The 22,384-nt window shown below is 34.9% G+C and overlaps 1 protein-coding gene across 4 annotated transcripts in view; it reads left to right on the top strand.

The window, feature by feature from the left end:
• The window catches only part of tox (thymocyte selection-associated high mobility group box), a 265,803-nt gene that overhangs the window by 161,547 nt on the left and 81,872 nt on the right, over positions 1–22,384 (top strand). For all 4 annotated transcript variants that reach the window (XM_051929067.1, XM_028803560.2, XM_051929068.1 and 1 more), the window contains one exon: positions 21,816–22,061. In XM_051929067.1, coding sequence (XP_051785027.1) covers positions 21,816–22,061 — 246 coding nt within the window. The remainder of the gene's footprint in view (positions 1–21,815; positions 22,062–22,384) is intronic.

The raw sequence follows: 22,384 nt of genomic DNA, 5'->3' as shown, positions 1-22,384 counted from the left end.
TACATTAAAATACATTTTTTCATTGGCATTAATGCATTATTTCAAATTTATAGTAACTGCATGGCACAGCTGTGTTAGTGGGATTTCTTGTATTGTTGCATAATGACTGTCATTGGTAAGTGCCAGTGGAAAGAATAGGAATGCTAAAGTGCAGATCAAGACATCTGTTATTCATTGATTTGAGTTACCAAGGATATAAATGCTAACATATATAATAATGCAAATATTCATAATACAAATTAAATGTTTTGGTTCTGAGTCCATTTGCCATAACCACATACAGTATCATGGGGAGGTGGCTTTGGATAGAAGTAAGGGGCCAACCATACATAAGACAATCAAGGTCTTATTATGAATCTGCGCACTTATTTTGTACAATTGGATACTCATTTATGAAGGAAGCAACTATATTACGTGCTTGAAATATTATATAATACTTTAGTTACTCCTTCAGTGGCTCAGTCCTCCTCCGTAGTGTCTTTATTAGGTGATTAATGTTTTTTACTTGACTAAGATACAGAGTCCTGGTTGTTTTATTTCACTCTAATGTACACTTACTAAGTAATGAGTATTTCCAATTGGTGCCCAGCCGTGACAAGGCACAAATGCCTAACCAACTTGCCGTAGAAAAGTGATCATCTAGGATGTCTAGACTGAATCCTGCAAAGGGCCCCTCTACCAAATTAAAGGAACACTCAGTCCCTCCATCCCCTTTATTTTCTGCCTATGAGCTAATTGCATGCTCTTGAACAAAAAGACACACATGAACCACTTTTTAAAGAGTTTCAGCTTAGTTCTCCTAAAGCTATGGGCATCTTAAGGTTATTTATCCAAAACGGTACAGCTAGGAATATGGAGTTACTGTATTCAGAACACCCCTTGTATACTCCCTCAGAAGCAGACTGTTATCAGAACCTAACTTGATTTTAAATGGTTATCCATTCACTTATAATCTCCATATATCTTTGTCGGGTCAGTTGTTTTTAGTCTCGCTGAGAATCACCTGATGCTGAGAAGTAATTCTGCCTCTTCAAAAGTGAAGACAATGACTGGTAGAACCATCAAAGACTATTATTTACATAGTGCCCTGAAACTCACAGTTGTCTTCAACTGGCTTAAGACAATACACTTATTCCATGGTACAATTCATATTGCAATTTTATTGCTTCAAAATACAATTTTCCCATGATATGAAATGTTCATAAAAGAAATGTACTGCATGTTTAGTGTTACTTATTATTAGACATTCATAAGGTGAAACACTGGAAAATACCTTTAAATCAGTGCGCAAATACACGTTTTAATGTATTGCTTTATTAGCTCTTTCTTTTATAAGAAAATAAAATAATCTTAAATATTAACATAAAATATTTGAACTGCAGTAGCATAAGACGTGTTCCATGTTAATTAGCACATGTAAGTAAGAATTTCACTGAACTCTGTACATGTTCCAATAATTATTTTATAAACCAATAATATAACGTTCCGCAAAACAATCCACATGTAAATTTATCATTTTCTTTTCTGAGTTAACATCAAACGTTACTCCAAGAATGACTGTGCATTTTTTTTTTTTTTTTATCTTGAATGCATTACAGACCTGGTAGCTATGGGTACTGACTGGATCTATGAAGAATAACATTATATTCCATTTTAAGAAAAGTGAGAGTCTCAACATTCTGCATGAAACTGAAATCTGTCTGCTGTGACAATATCCCCTTTATTCACTGGATACAGACATAGCAGGGCCAAACGTATGAATTGACAAGAAAATCAAGCACTGGGAATTTGGCTGCTTTTTCTCTCCACTATCCAATGGAAGTACTGTAGAGAAATGCAAGATCCACTGCTGAATAATTTCTCCTTTCTGTAATCTACCCCTATTTCTGAATGTATCATTGTCTTGAGCATTCGTTTTCACAACCGCACCTCATGAGAGCTGTAGTAATTATATCTTGCTTCATCCAGCAGCATTTAAGTATATCATGAGACCTGTTCCAATATGTTGGTAAGTTTGTGCTTTGAAAGTCCCTATAAAGTTCAATTTGAAAACAAGCATGTGGATGCAGCTGTGCATTAATGAAACAATGTTGTAATTTGCTGTAGTTATCCGAGGATGCAATTCACTAAATTAGAGTGTCTGCAAACCACTTGACTTGTGGTCCCAGCCCACATTCACGTACAGTGATGTATAGGTTGTGTGCCAACAACTTTCACCTTCATATCATTACACAGACGGCTGTAACAAAATGTGTTTAGTTTAGTGTGTTATAACTTAGTTCAGGTTTTTCAATCAGATTTTAAAATTCTCAGCTTTCGACAAAAGACGTTTCAGTCATCTTTGTGTTTCATTTCACTGTGGTAATATCATACATCACATGATACAATGCCACATTTCATGTTGGTAGTATTTTGTAGTACAAAATTCAATACAATTCAATTCAATTTTTTTTGTGCCTATTTTTTAAGTGATCTTGCTGCAGCTTTGCCCACTCCTGGACAATTTTTTTCTGGCGCTTACATCCACTTACTCTTAAGCTCTTTCTTATAGGTGTCTGGTGCTGCTTTACATCACTCCAGTCTGTCCAAACATGGGTTCCCACCATAAACTAGGTTTAACCAAAAAAAAAAAACGGTTTTATCCTTTTGTCAAAAATACTGTGTCATCACTAGGAGGAATAATTGAGAAATCCTGTGAATCCGTATATTGCCAATTCTGTAAAAATAGGTAAAATAAGAAAGGTTTATTATAGAAAAATAAATATAACAGACAAGTTTACAGTATTGGAAGTACACTATATTAAATGTAACAGAAAATAAACTCCTTCAGCCACTTCAGGATCTCCTACTGTGTGCTCCATTCCCTAAGTGTCAGGAATGGTTTTTGGTCCAAATGCTTACCTACAACTGAGTATTTAACCAAAAGGAACTTTTAGGCCTTAGTCAAGAACCTTTTCCAGGGGCATTTTGGGAATAACTTTTAAAACTCTTAGGCCTGTCTTTGTTGCATTTTTCAGCTGCATGCATCCCAGAAATCTTAACCCCTGCTCCTACTTAAAGGGGCTGATAATACCTTGTTTGCCTCGATGTATCACAACATCTAGTCCTGAAGTAAATTTTCTTAATTTATCAAGTCGCTTTGTGTTTTTGAAGGAGGCAGTAGTGTGACTGAGTTGTCTATGGGCGCTAATTTGTTTAATTTTCATGTGGTGTCCCTGTTCATATTCTGGCATTCTTTCATCAAAAAAACACCAAAACCACCATCAGGTAGCAATATACATGTTTTGCAATGCATGCCTTGAAATCAGTATGAAAACACAGGAACAATCTTGTAATTATTCATTTGCTACAATTCACTTACAATGGCAGCCCTAGCTATTGATGAGTGGTGAGATTTGGGCAACTGCATTCCTTAACTGTGTAGTGTGCCTCCCATGTAAAACGTCTTACCTTGCAAGCTGTTTTGAGATGCAAATCTGACAATGTCTTTATATAATACTGTGATCCTTCCTCGACCCCAAAACAAATGCATTCTTATAACCCTTACCCTCTTTTAATGATTTAAATACAGTGTTGTGCTATGCAAGTAACAGAGTTCTGACCTTCTACTTATAACAAAAAATGTGACAAAAGTACAAATAAAAATGCCTTATTTTGTGGGCATGCATTTATTAAGATTTAATTTAAATTCTGTATGTATTGCTTTTTTGTTGTAAAATGATGACCTCTGCATTATTTAATTCTTTATTGCTACTAGTATTGTATGGCTGCCGCCTCTCTAAAAGGGGACCACTCACCATCCACAATCAGCAACCAATGCCCCCTGCTAACAAAAAATTTCTAGAGGAACATTTGACTCTGGGACTTTCTGCCTAATTTATGACACATACAGTAGAAGACTAAAGGTGGCCGTTGCCTGTATAAACTCTGCCAGGATATCTTATGGCGCCAACTTTTGTAGTGAGCAAAATAAAACTGCTTGTAATCCTGGTCATGATGGGGTTCTCCTCCACAAAAGTCACAAGTCACATCATAAAATGAATTATTTATTATTAATAATATAAGAAACGGGACTTTTTAATCATGTGTTTATGTACTTTTGACATCAACTTTCCCTTTTCAAGCCAAGATTTACTTTTAAAATGTTAGCAGCAACACAACGATTTTGAAATTAAACTCATTAATCAGCTAGGCAATGAGACAACAGAATAAACACAAATTGAAAAATAATAACTAGATTAGGAAACTGCTGAGTATATATAAATCCTGCTCAGTTCCATGTTAATGGATTTTTGATATGAGCAAGAAGATATATTAACTCAGTATTATTCATGCATTTTTATTCTCCCTAATGATTTATTAATATTGTTTAAAGCAAGAGGGAATACATGTGTTTGACCTCAGCATGGTGAAGTTTTTTGTAAGCTTTAGCCTGGACACATTACTAAACTGACTTTAGAGTGCACTCTGCATAAACAGAGCTAACAGTTTAATTGTCGGGAAGGTATTATTGTTGATATTATAGCATGGAAAGATGTATTAACCACAATTCTCAGAAAAGCAGTAGTCCATATTATCTAAATGTGCAAAGCTAGTAAACTTGGAAATGGGCTGTGCCTTCCGATAAGAATCACAGGAGGATGTTGTTAATGACTATGATTTGGTGTGTAATGTGTTAATCAACTAAATGCTGATTTCAGCAGTTCTTTCACTGTAAGAAAACAAAGTGAAATTCTGCTTGGGTCAATGCTTTCCACAGTGAGCCTGATGCATTGTAGCACAATTTCACTTGCAACTCAAGATGAACCATTCATACATAAAATATTGTTCTTTTAAAACAGAGCCTAAGTATTGCAGTGACTATTAAACCTTTTGAATTTTTAAGGAGACCCTTCTTTTGGAATCCATGTGGTTACATAATGACATTTGAAAGTTAAAAATTTGAATAATGAAAGTAGGTTTAATACTTGTTATTTGGTTTTGCTTATTTTCAGATAAATACTAGCAAATGTGATACTTAAAAAAGCAACATTAAAGGAAAACAAATATATCAAATGCAAACATTTACTGTGTAAAAATGCAAATAAAGCTGGAACAGCCAAAACATTACATTAAATATTCTAGATAGTGCCTCTTTATTTTCTTCTTTTATAATCTTAACACTTAAGTGTGGTCAAGCTGTGTCATTTTAATTTGGTTACTTTTTTAAAGGCCATGATTATCTTGCTGCTGTGGTATTCTAATTAAGCAATATTTTCTCTTGAATGATTCAGTGAGATTAGGATGAATACTGGGGTTAGTGAGAAAACATACAGATGATTCCTAGTAGTAGTTTTTGGATAAGTTTGCAACTTGTATATAGAATGTAAGATGTCTTTTGAAATATGTGCTGGCCCTTAGCTAATATGTGTCTTTGTACATACTAGAGTACATATTGTACACTGTATTTAAAATAATTATTTATTTTTCCATTTAATGTTATTTTGTAATGGTTTTGCTTTTACAATTAATTTCATAAAGAGTCTCTTGGAACAAACTTGATCAAACCTGAGACAGAATACCCAAAAGTAAGCACTTCTTTTACCATATTACCATCCATTTGTCTACTACATGTGAGACATGATTTTTAGTCAAGGTAAAGAGGTGAAATATGTCTGAAGCTCAAACATTTCTTTGAGGGGCAATTTCAAATATTATCACTGATCTATATCAGGTGTGTTGCAAAGTGGCAAAAACTACCCGAGACCTGCCATTTTTGGGATTCTACCCAAACTTGATTTGGGCAAATTTTAGGAACAGTGATGGAAACTGTTAACTAACATTACATATATAAATGAAAACCTGTGTGTTTGTGTGTGTGTGTGTGTGTGTGTGTGTGTTTATGGAGCAGTCTGCTCTGCCCACGCTCAATCACAGCCACTAGATGGTGCATGCATGCACTTTTAAATTATTTCCGTGCTTGCATGCACCTCACTTCTCACTACGAAATACCTGTGTGCAGCAAACGCCACCACACAACAATGACGTTGTGCTGAAGACATAGATGAAGAGACATAATGTAGAAATGAAGCAAACGCCGCAGCTCAACAACATGCAAGTGAAACGCTTCAGCAATGAAAGGCAAGGCTTGAAGTTTTCACTAAAAACATTGTCTGTCTGGAGAATAGGACTCATAAGCCAGCAATACGGCTAAGATATATAGTATCACCAGTGGGGCAGCAAGCACTGGTAGGTCCACAGCCTCTGCCCTGGGTAATTCTTAAGAGTTAGCTGACGCCGCTCCAAGTTCATGAATTTAGTAAAACTGCTAGGGAGTCTTTGGGTTGTTTTCTGTCCCAAAGACCACACGCAGCTAGTTGCATTATAAACAGTGATCTGTCTTTGCAAAGATATATATTTAAGGCCACTTGATGACCCATTGATGAAGGTTTACTAGCCTAAACATCTATTCTATTTTTTATTTCTTCATTTTTCATTATGGAATTAACAATTGCCTATTTTTGGTAGATGTTTGCTCACATTGTCTTAGGTGATTCATCAGAAATATAAACTATATAAACTATGAATGCCTACCTCTTGTGACAAAAAATGGTCTGGAGTGTAGACATTAATAAATTCTTCTAGGATTTTACAGATGGCCCCAAGCTGAAGTAGAAGATTGAACTGAGACTTACAGTAAAGACAGTTAATAATTCAGTTTCATTACAAACTAAGTGCAGTGTGGAAATAAAACAATTTGAATAGCTTGGGCATTTCAGTGGCCAGTTCTATTTTACATGAAATAAATCAATAAAGTAACTTTTGTATGACTTGTGCTATGAGAAAGTGCTGTAACTTTCCTATTTTGTAATAGAAAAAGCTGGCCTTAGTGCAGTAATGTAAGTACCAATGGATATATCATTGTCAAAGATAACAAGATTCAGCAAAACTAATATTTAGGTCCACTGAGGTCAGAGCTGAAGATATTTTGTTATTATTTGCAGAAATTCCTACTATTAGAACTTTTTTGTCTTAGTTTAAGTGCTTAAGTAGTCTCTTATTTAATGTTTTAACACATTAAGCAGACCATTAATGATGTTATGATTGCAGCAGCACAAAGATGTCAAAAAGTTGAAGCCTGGCCTGAAATTGGAAATTGGGAGGGTTTAGGCCTGTCTAGGCCTCGAAATGGAGAACAGGCTTTTAAAGTTCAAAATGCAAAAGGCAATCTCAAGTATCCTGAAAATTGTATCACAAGAGGAGACAAGTCCCACCAGAATCTTTGTGAATGTTTTAACACAAAAATGCAAAAATAACAAAATACTCGACAAAGAAGCAAAAAAGTATTTTCCTAAAAGGCAATTCACAGCAAGCAAGTCCTAAATTGTCATCCAACAGAGTAGCCCAATAAACTGAAGCAGAAAGACCAAAATAATCAGCAAACATTAACAAAACAACACTGCTAACAAAACTTATCCACAAAGGTTATTTAATGAAGAGCAAAGGACTGCATATCCCATGAACCTTTATAGCAGTCCTTTAACTAAGTAAGATAAATGAATAGAACAGTATTAACAGAAATAAGCAAGCTGAAAAATGAAAGCAAAGGCAAAGAAAATGAACATAAACATAAACCAGGGAAGGAATCCTGGCCAAAGCCTAACGGATGAGTACACTTTAGTGTAATCCGCATATTTTCAGACATCTGTTAGTGATAGCATACCAAGTTAAGGCAGTATCAGTTCCAGTTCTGGACATATCTAACCTCTGATAATATTGTCATCAGAATTGAGTACATATTGAAAGTAATTTAACTATGTCTTAAACAGTTAAGATCAGTATCCTGCATACTATTTTGTCAAATCTGTAAGGCCATGTCACATCCGATGACCTTTCCAGCAGTTTTCAGTTGTAGCCGTTATTAACATAATATTAAAGAATTTGAGGCAGTCCCGGTAGACTTACATGAAAGGCGATCGCATAGTCTTACATACCCAGCAACTCACTCCTACTATTCCACAAGTCACTCTGACAAAATTAAACAGGTTTGATTTTGTCTTTAGTTGAAAGGGTGGGCTCTGTATGCTTGAGAACTGACAACCGACAAATGCTCATCTGGTAGTACAATGCATAAAATCCATTGACAAGGAATGAGGAATAAGGAATGTGGGTGTTTTGGACCTTACAAACAGAAGAGAGGTATGATGTATTATGTTTTACATATCACGATAGAATGGAAAAAAGAAAAAAAAGGGCAGAGATTGCTGCTGAACTCACTGTACTATTTAACCCGACTCTGTTAGGCAGCATGCTAAATGACTGTCAAAAAAGGGGTTAAGCAAGACGGTAATGGAAGATATGCCCAGTAATTATCAGTCAAGTAATTTTACATGGTCCAACAGAACAACAACAGCACTCAAGAAGTGTCGCATTCCCTCCAACGAGAAGTTAGATAATGTGTCATTGGCTTTAAGTTCATAGTGGTCATAGTGTTAAAAAGCTGTCCTTAAATAAAGCAATAATTGTTGTGAAATTTCCACTATCTTGTGATGCAGAAATGTTATTCTACCATGTTTTTGTGCTGATGCTGGGTAAAAGCCAAATAGTAATTTATTACAAAATTGGAAGTGCTTAAAACAAGACTAAATATACAAAGTACCTTTTGTCTGAGGACTTTAGAAGTAATATGATGTTGCAGAATAAAAGTTATTATCTTATTAACAAAGCAAGAAAAAGTATGATTCGTTTCTAAAATAGAAGCTAAGTACATGCCCCTTAGATCCATCCATCCATCCATTTTCTAACCTGCTGAATCCGAACACAGGGTCACGGGGGTCTGCTGGAGCCAATCCCAGCCAACACAGGGCACAAGGCAGGAAACAATCCTGGGCAGGGTGCCAACCCACCGTAGCCTCTTAGATCCAGTTCCACAAAAATTATTGTGAAATTAAATTACTGTACTTGCAGTGCTCATACTGTTTGAAATAAATCCATCCTTACTGATAGGAAATTCTTATGTGTTGCCTAGCATCAGACCCCATATTGCATCCTTCATTTGTTTATTCCATTAAACTCTGAAAGAAAAGAAATGCATAGTGCAAGCAGAAAGCTATTCACTTACTCTGCTGTATGTAGAAATATGAAGAAAAAGTTTGCAGATCTCTCTTAGGCTCAGAGTTTTATATGAAATCCCATTCAACACACAAGTGCCACTTAGTATATTTTCCGTATTACTAATTATGTCAACATCAATCAGAATAACACTAAAGTTTCCTCAGTATTATGTAACCTGATTCAAATGGAACAAGAAGAAATAGCCTCATTGTTAGATGACCAGTTGGTCATTGAGCCAGAGGAGGTTCTCCTTAGCCTGTGTGGCAAAGATGGTTGTTTTCTGCACTCTGTGCAAGGTACATTCCGGGTGTCCAGTGGGAATGCACTATGAAGAGAGCATACTTTGAATGTGATCTTGTAAAACTATTTTTGGGAGATTGAACCATGGCAGTAAAATTTAACTATTCATTTTTAATGTTTACAAAATTGTTATTGAAAGAGAAGTTCACTGTATTAAATCATGACGTTTAGCTCTGACCCTACATTAATAACTGCATGGCAGGAACACTCCTTCACATTATAGTTATTTACTACTTCACTAGTGATGCCTCAATCAGTACAATTAATAAATAAACAAAAAGCAAATTTTAAAAATAACTTCAAAACTATTTGAAATGTAAGGAAAGTACTACAGTTTTTTATTAAATTCAATTACATGGAATGTATGGGTCACTGTAGGTTTAAAATAACAATTGGAACTTTGCTTATTTAAATTGGTTTATCAGTTGCCACATTTTGGACGGCACTGGTATCCAGAAATATTTACAGACAAAATATTTTAATAATCAAAGCCAGAAAACAAAATTCATACCATACATATTGGCAACAGTCTATTCCAGAATATTTTCACGCATATTCTTGATTCGTAAAGCATGAAATTATATACACAGCAGATAATGACTTTATTGCATATAACACAGACTGTTTTACAAAAGAAACCCTTAAAATAACAAAAATGTAATTTGTAGGTTATATATTTCCAGTCATGTTGGCTAGGCTGGTCAGATTGCAGTTCCACTATTTAAATGAAGATTCCATCTTCCCTTTTGTAGTTTTTCATTATATTATTGGAATAAAGAGACAAACTATTTTGATCTCGGTACTAAAATCGTGCTTATGTTAGTCTTTGCAGTTTGACACAAAGCAATGCAAAACAGACATGCACCAATCATTCAATACGACTAGCAGCAATGCATGATGCAAATAGGCTTACATTTGTGTATGTATCACACGAGCTTTCGTTATTTGTTATCATTGCTGTCAGTTGTAATCAGTTGTTGTTATGTGTTAGCAAGATTGCCAGGAGCACAGAAAAATATTCTGTTATCTTGTGAAAGCAAAAAAAAAAACAAAAAAAACCCAAAATGTAATGATATTGCACTTCCTCAAGAAATTATTCCATTATCTCAAGAAAACAATGAACAAAATAATGATATTGCACATCCTCTCTCAGTTTCCGTAATTTACAGCTCACATTGATGAATTGAGTAAGTTAAGCTCAATAGTACTAAGGAAATTCTAATATTGATGTATAAATGCATTCATCTTTAAGAGATACTGATATTTCTTTGATCTAAAGCACTATTAACTGGAAAAAAACAAAACAAAATAAGGTAATGTTTTTTGCAACCTAAACACTTATAGCCAGGTTGAAGGATATTTATCGTTTGCCTTGATGTGTGTATTTGGCTCCTGCTTTGCACAGATTGCTGTATGGGTTGTTTTCTGTTATTAGTGACACTAATATCACAGGTTTATGGTAAAGTAATAAACATATTTTTATTAAGAGATAAACTGTAATTTACAATTTTTTTTGCATTTACTTTTTTATACTTTAATACAGCTGACTCAAAAAAGTTTCCTATACAGATGTATCGATTAGTGATCCCTGAGTATACTTGTGTCCTGAAATCTACCACTGACCTTATTATTTAGAGTGTTAATCAGATTTGCAATTTATATAAAAAAGCATTTGGTTACTGGATGGAAAATTAAATTAGTTAAATTAAAGTATAAGTGTGCACTTCTCCATATAAAGGAAAGAAGAGGGGAAGAGAAGGGAGTACCATGAGAGAAATGAGAATGAGAGGTATAAGAGCACAGTGTAGTACAGGGAAGACTATTAAGGTTATGAAGTTAACTGCATTTTTTTTACTTTCATTTACATTATTAATGAAAGTTGCAATCTGTTGAGTTAAATATTTAATTGATACTCACTAACTATTCTTGCTATAACTCAACTCATGGAGAACATTTCAGGTTTTGTTATACACATTTACTTTTGCCATGCTTCTCCCCACTATTCCTCTCACTGTAGTGTTTCCTAATTGAGCAACCAATTATTCCATTCCTACAGTTCTCCTCTATGCTGTTTCCTCATCAAAGCACAGCCCAGCTCAGAGGGTATATCCATGACATCTCTAGATTCCATTTTTTACAGCTTGCATTTAGCTGATTTTACTTGTTTTGATGCAAATTATCTTTTAACCTCTTGGCCTTTTCAAGGGTAGCCTATAGTCACCAAACTCTTTGATGTGTTTAATGAAAATTTTCTGCACCTTGCCATCTTTGAGGTGTTCCTGTTGGTAAAAAAGTTACTTGTTTTAAATTTTGTATTCTCAGTATCCTCTTTATTGAATAAATTATTGGTTACATGTTGTGTTGAACTTTATTGAATATATAACTTTATTACATGTTTTCTTGCAGCTGTCGTCAGTGTTAAGTTTCTGTTTCTCTTTTCCATGCCTGATACTGTGAAAAAAATGTTATGTTAAGAAAAATCCCCATTTTCTATATGCAAAACAAAAAATAAGGGCACAGTAAGTGCATTTTCAAGTGTGTGAGCTTTCCATTCTTACTCTGTAAAGTTCAATAGTTGAATAATCTATCCAAATATGACCCTGTGGGATTTTGAACATTAAACTCAGTAATAAAACAGTATGTATGTATGTGTGTGTGTGTGTTTATGTATATATATATATATATATATATATATATATATATATATATATATATATATATATATCTGAATGGAGATATATATATATCTGCTCAATTGCTCAAAAAAAATAAAGGAACATTTTGAAAATACATCAAATCTTAATGGGGGGGGGGGGGGGAATCTGGCTGGATATCTGTCCTGATATGGACTGGATAATGTGTTAGGAACGAAAAGATGCAACGAAAAGAAAATTATCAACCTACAGAGGTCTGAATTCAAAGACACCCTGATAATCAAAATGAAATAATGATGCGGCAGGCTAGTCCATTTTACCGAAATTTCATTGCAGCAACTCAAAATCGTACTCAGTAGTTTGTATGGCCCCCACATACTTGTATGCATTCCTGACAACATCGGGGCATGCTCCTAACGGATGGTGTCCTGGGGGATCTCCTCACAGATCTGGACCAGGGCATCACTGTGCTCCTGGACAGTCTGAGGTGCAACCGAATGCATAATGTCCCAGATGTGTTCTATTGCATTTAGGTCAGGCGAGTGTGTGGGCCAGTCACTGGTATCAGTTCCGTCATCCTTCAAGAACTGCCTGCATACTCTTGCCACATGAGGCTGGGCATTTCCATGCACCAGGAGGAACCCAGGACCCACTGCAGCAGCATAGTCTCTGACAATGGGTCCAAGGATTTCATCCCAATGCCTAATGGCAGTCAAGGTGCTGTTGTCTAGACTGTAGAGGTCTGTGCATCCCTCCATGGATACGCCTCCCCAGACCATCACTGACCCACCACCAATCCGGTCATGCTGAACGATGTTACAGGCAGCATAACATTCTCTATGTCTTCTCTGGACCCTTTCACATCTGTCACATGTGCTCAGGGTGAACCTGCTCACATCTGTGAAAAGCACAGGGCACCAGTGGTGGACCTGCCAATTCTGGTATTCTGTGGCAAATGCCAATCAAGCTGCACAGTGCCAGGCAATGAGCACAGCGCCCACTAGAGGACTTCGGGCCCTCAGACCACCCTCATGAAGTCTGCTTCTGATTGTTTGGTCAGAGACATTCACACCAGTGGCCTGCTGGAGGTCATTTTGTAGGGCTCTGGCAGTGCTTATCCTGTTTCTCCTTGTCCAAAGGCGCAGATCCTGGTCTTGCTGATGGGTTAAGGACCTTCTATGGCCCTGTCCAGCTCTCCTAGAGTAACTGCCTGCCTCCTGGACTCTCCTCCATGCCCTTGAGACTGTGCTGAGAGACACGGCAAACCTTCTGGCAATGGCATGTATTGATGTGCCATCCTGGAGAAGTTGGACTACCTGTGCAACCTCTGTAGGGTCCAGGTATCGCCTCATGCTTCCAAGTAGTGACACTGACCATAGCCAAATGCAAAACTAGTGAAAAAACAGTCAGAAAAGATGAGGAGGGAAAAATGTCAGTGGTCACCACCTGTTAAACCATTCCTGTTTTTGGGGTTGTCTCATTGTTGCCCCTCTAGTGCACCTGTTGTTAATTGCATTAACACCAAAACAGCTGAAACTGATTAACAACCCTCTGTGTTACTTAACTGACCAGATCAGTATCCCAGACGTTTCATTGACTTGATGCTATACTCTGATTAAAAAGTGTTCCTTTAATTTTTTTGAGCACTATATATATATATATATATATATATATATATATATATACAGTATATATACACACATACATACACTATATACTGTATATATATATATATATATATATATATATATATATATATATATATATATATATATACATATATATATATGACAGGAGTGGGGGCTATTTTGGCATCCCTCCACAACCAAAATTATGCCAAGGGAAACTTTTGCCAAGAAAAACCTACAACTTTTCTGAGACTTTCTCAATAGGACGGAGTTTCTTGCCTACTTGCTCACCTTCCAGCTTCCACAAAATCACTCCCTTTCACATATCACTCTTGCTATCTGGGCCTCATTTTCCTTGTAGTGAATTGTTGCCCCACCTCATGACCATGAAGAGCTACACTTCTGAAGTGAAAGATGGCCTTTCTTTCTAAGGCAACAATCATGCCAGGCTAGAACAACTTCATAATAGTCAAGGTCTATCTGCATCCTCAGTAGCTCTTAAAATGGTCAAGTCTTTCTCCTAGTTGTGTTTCCTCTAGTTGGGTGTTGCTAACACCCAATAGCCTGGGGTGTATGACTGGCCTGTTGTTGTTTCTCTTAACATTGTCTCATTTCTTCATATCTGGGACCACGTGCTGCCCCTTATCTGCTAAGATATAGTCTGTAGTACTGTAGCATCTCTCTTTCATTAACCATAGAAGGTTAGGCATCCCTGCACCTCCCAGTCTCAACTGTCTCTCTCCCCCGCACCTTCTCTTTCTCCCCCACTACACTCTTACCTCAGGCTGTTGCCCTTCCATAGCACCCAGTATATATGCAGTGCTTACCACCCAATGGTGGTGCTCTTCTTTCCACATTTTTACTTCCATCTACAATACCAGTGCAGATATTCCTTTCTCTTTGGGGCATTGCAAAGCCATATCACTTTTCTGTGCCACTGTTTCTTCATTGTAGTCCATCCACAAATATATTTGTAGTCACAAAACATAAAGTTTTTAAATAACAAATGTTTGGTGTAAGCTAGCATTTGATTATTGCTATTGTTCTTTCTGTCTCATAAATACAAGTTGACATCTGTGGTTTGTGGTTGAAGACAAAGGTGTTTTCCTTTCTCAAAATTGTAATTTGCTTATATTTTATGATGCAGTTGTATTTTGCAAGAGAAGCAGTATGTACATAGAGTTGTGTTGATGTGTTATTTTTTGACACAAGGCAAATGTTATGCACTGTTGATGTGCTATTGTTGAGCAAAAGGGCTTTCAATGATTCATTAAATGAAAGCCTTTACTGGTTGTCACGGGTGCTATGAGGTGTAATGTACTGTTTGATAGTGCTTGAATAGGCTTAGAACTTTCGATAGCTGAAATCTGTGCCACTCAGCCAAATATCAGAAAAGTATTATCTTTTAGTGAGCCCATTGCTCCTCTGGGTAATAACAATATAGAAAAAGCTGAGAGCTGCGATACTATCCTTGCTTTTCATTTCACAGATTGCAGGTCATAAGTTTACATTTTGTAGATGTAAAATTGTGTTAAATGCAATCTCAGTTCAATTTAACGCAAAGTAAATGAACTGTGCTTTACATGCTTTGGTAGTGAGATAATAAACCTCAAACAAAAAATGAACAGGCATGCTGCCAGCTCATAGTTATGAACTGATACAAAACTCTTTCAAAAAGAATACAATCAAAAGTGTAAAAATAACACTTCAGTCAGCTTTCAGTTTCTGAATACATTCATTGTTTGAAGCTTAAATTATATTAAAATAACTGGGCTTGCATTTTCTCTCATATTTTTTGGAATCGCTTTAACAGAATGTGTTATATAAATGGGGAAAAAAACAGTTATATAAGCTAAGAATGATCTTTCTCATTGTAAAAGTGTCTAATTGCATTACTTTTAAGTCATCTTTTGGAATATATATCGAGTAACAATCCAGCAACTGTTTACAAAAGATCTTAATTCAGTTTTGAGTGGTGAATATAATGAGCATGGTAATACATATGAAACTAAGTGATAAATAAAGTAGAAATGTTTCCATAAAGAAATAGTTATTGCTGTAAGTATGACCACTCAGAAGCATTTGACATTTTCCAATGTACTGAAATAAACTTGTTATGGTATTGTGCCTGGTTAATGATTTCAGATCTTCCTTATGTTGGAATGGAATGTGAATATGTGAAGAAATGCCTTGTGTACAACATGGAGTCTGTATATGCAGTATATTATATCCATGAAATATTTATGAACTTTATATAAATCTTTACTGGTGTGCTATTAGAAGCTGAGATATCGGCACCATTTACTCTATGACTTTTGATGGGATAAAACTAATGAAAATTGATCAATAGATAGAAAGGAGGATTAGTAAATGGGCAACACAAAGTTTATAAATTTATTCATTGTGAAGTGAAATCATTACTTTATGCATGACATGTAGAGTTCGTAAGAGAAACTAGCTATTACTGTTAACACATTTATATTTTGGTCCCAAACACTGCATGTTTTAAGCTACAGATTTGTTTCTTTTGGGCACTGCAAAACAGAATGCTGTGGAATTTTGACTTATACCCTCACTGGAAGACAGAATAAGCTATACCACATTTTTGTGAGGCTAATATTTGTAATGCTTAGGCACCACCTATAGGCACTGACTGGAATAGTGAACTCCAGTGCCACCAATTCAAATGCTAAAGGTTAACAGTTTAAAATCAAACTTAAAACCACAAATCTTTGTTCCACGTAGGACACAATATGTGGGTTATTGTGTAGCTGCCATTTGGCAGAAACTTGTCTACAACCTTATGTCCAAATTTGCTATGGCAGCTTTTTGTACCACTAGAAATTGTTCCAGTTAGCTCCCACATTCTGTTTATCTGTCTTTTATTTGTGAGACAATTGCGTCCCATCATGCGGCCACTTTCAAACTCCTCTGAAGAAATTGATCCTTTGTAGTTTAAGCAAATGGAGACATGATTGAGGTGTTCAGAACTCTTAAATTAATTATTTATTTTAAAATGTATTCATCAACTAGAACCCAGGCACAAAGATGTGAACTTGTTTAGGGTGAATTTTGCACAAACGTTAGAAACTTTTATCATAACACAGAGAATCATAGCTACTGTACATGAAATAAATTCTCCAGTAGTTTGATAGATAGTATGACATCAGGGACCTTCAAATCAGGCGAATAAAGATTGATGAGCTATGTTAGATAGATAGATAGATAGATAGATAGATAGATAGATAGATAGATAGATAGATAGATAGATAGATAGATAGATAGATAGATAGATAGATAGATACTTTATTAATCCCAGGGGGAAATTCACAAATGTTAGGCTAAATGGCAATTTTTTCCTAATAATTCTTCTAATAAAGTGGATCCAACATTGAACACTGCCTCCCTGTGGCTCCTGTGAAAATTGTACTCTTTTCAAACTTTCAGTGAAGGGCACCCCAAACAATAATATCCAATCTAATTATGTATGCATTTTATAAAATAGCATGAAATATAAAATCATCCATATAAAACACTGAGGCAAACTTGGTTCCTAACTTTCTCCAAAATGTTAATAGAGCAAAGGATTTCAATATTATATGTATTTTTGGGTGATGTTTGTATAATAAAATGAGCTACAGAAGTATTTTTCTTATATTTATAACAGTAAAATACTCCAAGCTTAGAAACAGCTGTAGAGCAGTATATGCATGTTCCAAAGAATTGTTTTACTTATTAAGTGTAGAATTGAGGAGATTGCAGTCAGAGATTAAAAAAATGCAGTGTTTAGAAATGTTTAGTTTAATATGAAGGAATTCAACTTTAGCTATGCTATTGTGCAGCTTTGAAAGGTAAAAGGGTTGTCATTGTGCAAAGTATAAAGAGAAAATTATAGACATATGTATTAAATGACAGACCTTCACAAAAGCATCTTTAGTTATAGACACAGACAATATAGTTTAAGTGTATTTCTTTATATTCTATATTTATTTGTAAAATAAATATTTATATTTTCCTTCCTATGTTGACATTATTATATTGCTTTTAACTTGTAAAAATAAAATTATATATAAAATGTGGAATTTTAGTGCTCAAGCAAAAACTGTTTCAACTTGACCTTTTCAAAATTCTATCCTGGACTAAAGTAACTGAAAGCAGATCGTTTCTCATGAAACAAATAACCTAAAATCATACTGTAACAAATATGAAATTTGACAATGAAACAAATTAAGTCTGTGCAAATTAGACATCAAAGTAAACTTTACTTTGTTGGAACAATAAAAGAATATCCTAAAATTGCTGATAAAAGTACTTTTATTTGTGAATTAGATAAACAGAGCATTGCCAGAATACCTGATAATCTCTTATCCGATCCCTGCAGTTTAAAATAAGGTTAGTCTTTCTTAATCATCCATAATTTTTCTTATTTTTTGTTTCTTTCTACTTCAGGATATTTAACTCTTCGTTGTCCTGATGCAGCTTATAAGAACTGCATATGCAAGTTAATCCCTAACTCTATGTAGCCACAGGTTCAGAGGTAGAGCTTGTCCTGGCAGTATCTTTTGCAGGTCATTAACGAACTCTGGATGAGATAGCAGTCCATCACATCTCGTATTCACACACCTTATACACCCATACAGAGGTTCCAAGTATCCTTACTGTAGAATATGGGAGGAAAAATGAAATGGAAAAAAAACTCAATCAAACTGTGTTCACTAATGTTATGAGACTCTCCTGTAATTCCTCCAAAACCATACCAACAAATATATAAACTTTAACACTTACAGTATTAGTCTGGTCCATGCTTATCTATTTTAATGTGCTTTTAGAAAAACAGAAACAAGTGCAAATTCTGGGTAGTAAGTTGAAAACCCTGCACATAAGGTGAGTGCTGATTTTAATGGCGTGTTGGTACTTGCAAATAAGTTAACAAATTTCTAAGTGTTACATTTTTCATGTCAATCACTATTGCTTGAAGTCTTGAACTTTTTAAAAAATGTGAAATGACTCACAATAGAACTGTCTTTGTTAAAGAATAAAGTATGATTGTAAGTCATAGATTTGGTCATTACATTTGATTGTTTCATGAAAAACCGGAAACATTGCTCCATGTTTATGTAAAATATATAATGAACAATATATATGAACAACTAAACATTTACTGCATGTACTCAAAAAGATAATTGTACAAGTGAAAGTTTATATTGATACTCAAGCTAGAAGAAATGTTTTATATTATTTTTAAAATATAGTTAGGTCAAATAATCATTAAAATAAAAGAAATAATCTTACAATTAAGGTTCTTGTTTGGCAAATCATTGAGGCTTGCCTAAGATGTATTCTTTTCACATTGCTATCTTTAGAGTTCATCCCTATGGTAGATTTAATTATACCATTTCTTTTGACAAGTAACACAATAGAACAAATGATAGTGCAATCAAGTGAAATGCTAGTATGTTTTTCTACTTCTCTTCAGAAAAATCCTCAGTATGGGTATTTTGTAATGAAAGATATGTATTTGCTTTGTAAAATGTATTGTTTTAAACAGAATAGGTGGTTATTGATACAATATATATATATATATATATATATATATATATATATATATATATATATATATATATATATATATATATATATATATATATATATATATATACAGTATATATATATGTATGTATGTATATATATATATATATATATATGTATATATATATATTTATATATATATATATATATATATATATATATATATATATATATATATATATATATATATATATATATTAGTCAAAGTTCTTTGTCACAATAAAGGTTTAAAAACACAAGAAAATTGATGATTAAGAGGACACCCCAAACTCTTGTTAGTCCTCACTCACTCTTCAATAGTTTCTTGCCATAGTGGCCTTGCTTCTCCTTAATCTCCTAACTCCAAGCCCCAAGATGGCTAAAGGGTTGCCTTTTTCAAACTACTTCTTGGCCATTCTCCAGAATCACTGAATCTGTGTTCCACAGAAAGTCCTTTGACCTCAAGTGTAATAAAAGGCCAGTCCCCGATATTTCAGTGGTGGACTCAGTGGTCCTCCATGTGTCACCTCTCATGTATTTGCACTCTCTTGCCCCCAGTTCCATTACTTCTAGGGTTCTTCAGAACAGCCTTCTTTAATGAAGGCCTAGACGGTTTGAAGAGGAAGCCTCCATCATCCTGTGACTGATTCATGTTATTGCCAATAACATAGGCATATTCAATGCATTATTTTACCTCTCTTTTCCCTCAAATAACCATCCTAAGCTGGTGCCTGTCACATTATTTATATGTACATATGTTTTATAGACTTTATGTACATAGACTTTTTTCTGGTTTATCTTTGAATCTGTAATGATAGTTGTTGTATTAACATTTGGCATTTTAACCTGCGGGCGGCACGGTGGCGCAGTGGGTAGCGCTGCTGCCTCGCAGTTGGGAGATCTGGGGACCCGGGTTCGCTTCCCGGGTCCTCCCTGCGTGGAGTTTGCATGTTCTCCCCGTGTCTGCGTGGGTTTCCTCCGGGCGCTCCGGTTTCCTCCCACAGTCCAAAGACATGCAGGTTAGGTGGATTGGCGATTCTAAATTGGCCCTAGTGTGTGCTTGGTGTGTGGGTGTGTTTGTGTGTGTCCTGCGGTGGGTTGGCACCCTGCCCAGGATTGGTTCCCTGCCTTGTGCCCTGTGTTGGCTGGGATTGGCTCCAGCAGACCCCCGTGACCCTGTGTTCGGATTCAGCGGGTTGGAAAATGGATGGATGGATGGATGGATTTTAACCTGCTGCTGTATCCACCTTTTTTCTAGTCTTTTAGCCAAATGTTAAAAAGTTAGGTATTTACTTGTGAACTTTTTCTAATTTTTAGTAAAATGTTAAATAATTTTAAAACCGAACTGTTAGTAACTGCTGTTTCATTTCACCTGCTCACTATACGTTATACCATAAAGGTCTCGTACTGACCTTTAAGGATTTTGACACTCTTGTTATCCTTCTGCTGTGAAACATTCTGACCTGTCATTGTTTACTCATATCTTAAACAACTATTATCATACACTGATAATTTCTGTATTATCTATATCTATTATTTATTTATTTATTATATTACATATCTTACACATCAGTATTGCTGCTACTTCTTCGTCCTATCTTTGCACAATGTCTTTTAATTTTTAAATTTTAAAATTTTAATTCTATTTTTAATTTATTTATTGCATGTCATGTTGTTACACTGTGGACCCTGAGCTTCGCAATTCCGTCTATCTGTATACTTGTATATGGTTGAGATGACAATAAAGTTCACTTTGACTTTTGACTTTGATACCACAAGTATACTGTATGTTCATACATATATGCAATATACAAAATATAGTGATGGGGTCAACATTTGTTCTTCAAATTTTTAATTGATTTACCCATTGAAGTAATTTGACCAACTCTGGAGTAAGGTTTTTGTGTATGTCTGTATGTCACAGTATCAGCTGGTGGACACAAAACGCAAAAACAAATTCCTTAGTTCAAACTAAACATGACAGTTACTAGTACTGTAAAATGCTAGAATCATATTAATAGATTTGTATACAGAGTAATTTCTTATATATCACAGATTTAAAACTACATTATACATATAGGTTGTTAAGCATAAATATTTTTGTAGTTCAAAGATATTTTTCACTCTGTCATTTCTTGTGCAGTCCAGTGTATTTTATGGTTTTATAATTATACTGCCAACCTTGTTTAATTTTTAGTGAGTACTGTATACAACAAAGTTTCTGGAGTTTCTTGATGACATTTGGAGCAAGCAGTTTTTAATATGGAGATATGTGATTATTTTAAAATAATCCATGTACATAAGTTAAATATGAAAGTAAATATAGTAAGAAAAGTGTATACTTTTTCATTTGGGTTTTATGGATGGTATTTCATTAAATATTATTTTCTCACTTTTGGTAATTCATAATATTGGGACTAGCAGTCATAATAAAAAAAATGTTCTGTACTATTATCATTTGGCTTTGTGAATAACTTAAGAATTTTACAATAACACATAATGTAAGAATGAACTTTAAAAATTGGAGACTGATACATGCAACTAACGCTTTCATTTCCTTCATTTGAAACAGTCTTATCCTGTGCCCAGTCTTGGAGATGAAGACTTCAATATTCCTCCAATCACACCTCCTACTCTCCCTGAGCATGCACTTGTTCATATGCCTGACACAGAGTCTGGAGGCTACCATTCTCTATGTCCACCATTGTCCCAAAATGGATTATTACCATTCCATCCTCAAAGCATGGATCTCCCAGCAATAACTGTCTCCAATATGCTAAATCAAGACGGAACTCTCCTTTCTAACTCTTTGTCTGTGGTAAGTACTGCATTTGTCACTTTAAACTTGTTAGAACAATCAAAAAAGAGGGATCTATTTGAATATAAAAGATTTATGTTTATAAGCTGTTGTTATGTACTGAATTCGAAAAGAGGCATAAATTCTTAAAATTAGGTCTGAAAAATATCCCTAGGCCTCACAAGCTCAAAGTACACCTGGTCCCAAACTCAAAAAGCAGGCTGGGCAGTCCTAAAAGGAGCCAAAGCTTATAAAACAGACAAGGGAGGGGGAGACCATAACATTTCTTGCAGAACTAACAAAACAGTCCTTATTTTGATAAAGTTTATTCAGAAAGAATATTA

Source organism: Erpetoichthys calabaricus, chromosome 6 (assembly GCF_900747795.2).
Source record: "Erpetoichthys calabaricus chromosome 6, fErpCal1.3, whole genome shotgun sequence".
NCBI lineage: Eukaryota > Metazoa > Chordata > Cladistia > Polypteriformes > Polypteridae > Erpetoichthys > Erpetoichthys calabaricus.
Note: the sequence above shows the minus strand (reverse complement) of the source record. Positions and strands in the feature narration are given on the sequence as shown.